The sequence below is a fragment of the Abramis brama genome (genome assembly GCF_963993115.1).
Source record: "Abramis brama genome assembly, chromosome: 18".
NCBI classification, from domain to species: Eukaryota; Metazoa; Chordata; class Actinopteri; order Cypriniformes; family Leuciscidae; genus Abramis; species Abramis brama.
The window spans coordinates 28,247,767-28,253,136 of NC_139980.1; the positions used below are offsets into that span (position 1 = coordinate 28,247,767).

Below are 5,370 nucleotides of genomic sequence, written 5' to 3' on the forward strand. Positions count from 1 at the left end.
TTTCTCGTTCTGTTGCTTTTGGCTGTGTTTGCCTCTTTTGCACAGTAAGTGCATATTAAGTAATGAATCTTCTTCAGAACCAGACTGTCTGGCGGGCTGAGGGATCAGGGGTTTCCTGTTCATAGAAATGCTCTCAATGTGTTTGTGGGCATGACTGTGCTCTTTAACATGCTCACTTCAGCCCACTTCATCTGCTCCGCTTCACACGCTGAACCACTATAGGGAGAGTTCACGCAAAAAAATGTTTTTTTCATTCTCTCATCCTCATGTCATTCCAAATTCCCATTCACACCAAGAACGATAAAGCGATAACTATATTGGCGTCCACATTAACGCACAATAACATTCGGTATACTATAGGCACATGCTGCAGTTTTGTCGTCTGCCGCTTTAAATGCTCACATCCATTAAAGCAGGATGGATTCTAAATGTCTATCAATGTTTTTAGCATTTATCGGCTGTAAAGAAAATCACTTTAAAAAGTAATTTCAACAATTACATTCCTACCGTCATTATCGTTATAATTGTTTTGTGGATTTCCCTGTTCTCATAGAATAAGAATGATTATTAAAACTTTAGTTATTGTTATAGTTATCATCCTTGGTGTGAACTGGCCTTTATTTCCTTCTATTTAAAAAAGATAACAAAGTCAATGGGATCCAAAACAAATTACCGAACCTCCATTTTACTTCATGATTTGGTTTGCCCAGGGTTTTATTATTATTATTTATTTATTTATTTTGCTGCTTTTGGGGTGCAGTTAGATTCAGTATGTTGAGGCTTTAACTTAAAAGCACTATAGTAAAACCAGGAGACGCCTGCACTCAACTAAAGTCGGCATGAAACGGAAGTTGTAATTTTGTCTTTTCTTCCTTATTGAGCTTAACGGCTTCTCAAACAAGGCGAATGGCGAGACTTGAATTTGTCCATCAGAAATTGATTGGATGGTTGTGGTTTGCTATTGCTGTGATGTCATGTGAGTGACAGGTTGTCCCGCCCTCACGCCAGTAAATACTTCTTCAGAGAAGAGAAGAGATGTCACTGCAAGAGGGGAAGTTATTTTGATTAAAGATTATGAGGGCACATTAATTAAAAAAAAAAACAAATTCCATTTTGAAGTATTTCCAATTTAAAAGAGCATATCAGCTTAAAAAGCTGTTCGGTCCATTTCACTTGCAGATGCAGTATGATACTGTTGTCACCTCTGTCATCAAATAAATCCTCTTAGTTTCATTTATAATTGGCCTTAACCTTCCAATTGTTTTCTAGCCAGTGGCAGGGCATTAAAACTGAAGGTCTGAAGATCATGCTGGCTGCAAAAGGAGGTCAGGTGCAGTTTAAGCTGCCAGGAGTGGTTCATCCAGTGGACACGCGTGATTTAGCTTTAACTCTGGAGGCCTGAGGTCAACAGCTTATATTTTCAGAGGGGCAGTGGAGAAGAGAGCCTTTCATCGGCGAATCTCCTGCCAATGCATGTTCAGAGAGGGAACCGAGAGGGAGGAAGGGTTAGAAACCGTATTATCAAGGTCACAGCTTCATCAGGAAACAGGCGTCAGCATCGCAGTCTCCAGCTAAAGTTTATAGGCTGCAATTTAACGAGTGTCATCCGGCCTTCTAGATAAACCTGTGTTTTTGTTTTTTGTTTTCTTGGCTGCAGGTTTTGAATTATGACTTTCATTCGTGAAACAATGTCCTTTAGCTGTGACTCTCAGCCAAAGGAAGTAAAATGTTCCGACTTTTTGTAGTTTGTAATCTCCATCCCTTATTACAGTGCTGTTGTCTTGGCAGTGTTTTACTTTAATTCATCAGCACTTAGTTGGGAGATGTTCATGTTTTGTTTACGAAGTGAACATTCAGATTTTAAGAGGTACATTTATTTATGCAGGTTGACTTTAATGGAGATATTTAGTGATGTTTTCGTTTTTACTATTGCGCATAAGTATTAAACTTTGCCATTATGCTATTCTCCCCCTGGTTTGTGCTATAGACATGAATGATTTCTCAAATCAAGCAGTTTGTTGATCAGAAGGTGTGCGATTACTTTTTTGCATGGTCAGAAATAAAGTATTTATGAATTTATGGCATTACATTAGAGCTGTAAAATTTCCATCTGAAAAAAGAAAAACAGAAAACGGTCTCTTTCTCGATGGATATATACACACATATATACATATACATATACATATACATGAGATTATGGGTTATGAGATTTCCCTCTCATAACCTTGATGTTTATGCTTCTGATTCATGTACATACTAATTTTTTCCAAATACCACAAATCTCTCACTGGCATTCTTACTGTCAATTACTATATCAACTTTATACAACATAAAGTGCCCTTTAAAAGATTTTCTTTCTCTTTTTTTCAGGTATTTGTATCTGCTGTTCTCAGACGATGACCATTTGCCCTTCGATCAGTGGGTGTTCAACACGGAGGCTCATCCTCTTCCCGTTATTAAGAAACCGAGCCCAGAGTTAGCCAACCATCTCAAGTAATCTTCATTCCACCCCAAAGCACCAATGAAACGTAACTTCCTGGACCTTCTTTAACAGTGGACAAGAGCTATGGGTGTAAAACCCCTGTGGCTGGAGAGTTCCTGTCCTCCAGAGATTCTGCTGGAGTTTCATGTGTTCTCATGTGTGTGTGTCTGTCTCTCTCTCTCTCTCTCTCTCTCTCTCTCTCTCTTTCTCTCTTTCTCTCTTTCTCTCTCTCTCTCTCTCTCTCTCTCTCTCTCTCTCTCTCTCTCTCTCTCTCTCTCCCTGTTCCTGACGCTCTGGACATGTCTCTGAGCCTCAGAGACCAAGAAGGACCATATTTCCTCTGTGAGGAGACCAGACCATTTTCCATTGTATTTGCCCTTTCACACACTTTATAAAGCCATAGGTAACTCAAACTGCATCGGCATCCTTTTCTGTTTTTGTCTTTTTGGCATCATGTGTGTTTACAGAAGCGAAGATATGAAATATCCACCAAACTTCGCCATCTCTTGCTGTCCGTTTTTTTCGGGTGATGTTTGGTTCGGTATTTTGAGGCTTTATTCTACAGCAAGGTAGTGAAAGCAAGTCAACTAGTGCCTTTTAGTCTTACTGATCAATTTAGTCACGTTTTAATAGCAACGCTCTATTTATTTTCGCTCTGACCAAGAGCTTCATCCTACTTGGCTTCAGCCTTCTTAAGCTTGTGATGGACAGTCGTTTATCATTCATTCCCCTACATTCGTGAGCTTACTTTGTTGCATAAAATGTGTTCAAAATGTGTTTTAATTGTTTACTTAATCAATGGAAGCAGAGACTTTTTATCCTATACATGTAAAATAGAGTACTTTGTGTTAATTTATTACAAGACGTAGGGTTTTTTTGTCTTTTTTCATTGTGAAGGGCAGAAAATGCCTCTAATGGGACATGGTGATGGAAAAATATTTCAATGCCTTTGCATTCTCTCGCAAAATGATTGCATTCCTCGAAGAAACTTCACGTTTGCTTGCAAAATATTTGTATTCTCTTTATTACATTTCCCCAAGAAACTTTGCCGTTGTCCGCAAAAGCATTTAAATATAGTTTTTCCTCCCACCTCCCATCCCATAATGAAAGTTTTGCAAATGAACAAAGAGTTTCTTGGGGGAATGAAAGGTTTTGTAAGCAAACGCACGTTTTTTTTTTTTAAGGAAGCGCAAAAGTTTTAAAGCGAATGCAAATGTTTTGCAAGAGAACTGAAGAATTGAAATTTCATCCCATCTCTTTATTTTTTTTCTTTTTACCATCACCATGTCCCTTTAGGGGATCTGTAGTAAACGGTGATGAAGCTGCTCAAATCCATTGGGAAAGTGTTCTATTAGGACAAGGGCAGCGTCAGTCAAAAAGGGGAGTGAATGTTTGTATGAATGTACCACCAAATGTGAATTGAACATATTTTGGCCTAGTTGTTGTGATTTTATCATTTTATCTGTTAGTGTCTTCTGATTTAACATGAAAGCACAAAGTTGTGAATCAGTATGTTCGGGTTCTCCATGTAGAAAAGAATAGGAATATTACTGTAGGACAATGTGACAGCACAAGTGAAGATTTTCGATGGAAAATGATGCAAACCAATGAATGCAAAGCAGTCCACGGCACTGGATACAACACACACACATACACAGGAGACTAATAAGAAAAATATCTGACACATTGGCGTGCATAGACATCGCTACATCTATTACACATTACATAGCCACATTCCAATTCTAGGAGGAACGGTCCAGTTCCCATCTTATTAATATGTTTTTTGGAAATTGACACCTCAAACTTGAGGTTTGAACAGCAGGACGTGCTCGACAGGTTTGTTCCTAGTGTCTACATTTAGGCAGTGTTTCCAAAATTAAGAAAAGAAAACCCTGAACCACTCTGCTTAACTAGTATGGTGTGGTGCTTTAACCAATATATTATACTGGTGGAAAACCTTTCTACATGGAAAAAAAAAATACCTCACAGAGGTTCCTCTCTTGAGGCCAGCGACTGCAACACTTGACTTGGTATTTCTCTGCTGAATGTGTGCTAGCGAGTAATATATGAAAGTAACGTCACCTCGAGGGAGGCCCGTCATAAAACACTGTGACACTGTAGATAAGACATCGCGTTCACTGTATTCATGATACTGCGAATCTAAACGATGTTTAGCACTGCCGCGGCTTAGCGCGGACTAGCGCTTCGTGCTGTCTCTTTAGTGAAAGTGATTCCTCAAGCTGTGACTAAGAACAGTCTGGAACAGGAATAGGAGTTGTGCTTTTCAGATTAAAATTTGTCGTTTAAATATTGTGTTGATGATCTTGCATAGAAAATGCCTTTTTTCGTTTGTGATTCTTGTCGTTTGTTATTTCTTCATGAGACAACCTCAGAAATGTAACTGTACTATATTGCTGATAATCATTCCATTGCACATAATCTGATTTGATTTTGTTTTTCTTTAATATATATGCAATTAATTTTGTGGGAAATTGTTTGGTTTTATTTCTTTTTCATTAATTTGTTTTTTAATTGTACATATTTCATTCTGGCAAACTGCATTTATATAAATCTTATGATCTTATCATGTAATAAATTATATTAAAGCAAAAGTTTTTGATAAACTATATTTGTTACACTTCAATTGTGAATAAAACAATCTTTTAATATAATATTGAGTTGTTCTTTTTAATGGGGATTTCCATCCATCCATCCATCCATCTTCTACCGCTTATCCGGGACCGGGTCGCGGGGGCAGCAGTCTAAGCAGGGATGCCCAGACTTCCCTCTCCCTAGACACTTCCTCCAGCTCTTCCTTGGGGACACAGAGGCGTTCCCAGGCCAGCCAGGAGACATAGTCTCTCCAGCGTGTCCTAGGTCTACCCCGG

The 5,370-nt window shown here is 38.6% G+C and overlaps 1 protein-coding gene across 1 annotated transcript in view; it reads left to right on the forward strand.

Moving 5' to 3' along the window:
• Window positions 1-5,154, forward strand: part of man1a1 (mannosidase, alpha, class 1A, member 1) — a 104,122-nt gene extending 98,968 nt beyond the window's left edge. The window contains exon 12 of the mRNA XM_084090961.1: window positions 2,371-5,154. Coding sequence (XP_083947087.1) covers window positions 2,371-2,497 — 127 coding nt within the window. The 3' untranslated portion in view covers window positions 2,498-5,154. The remainder of the gene's footprint in view (window positions 1-2,370) is intronic.
• The last annotated feature ends 216 nt before the right edge of the window (window positions 5,155-5,370 follow it).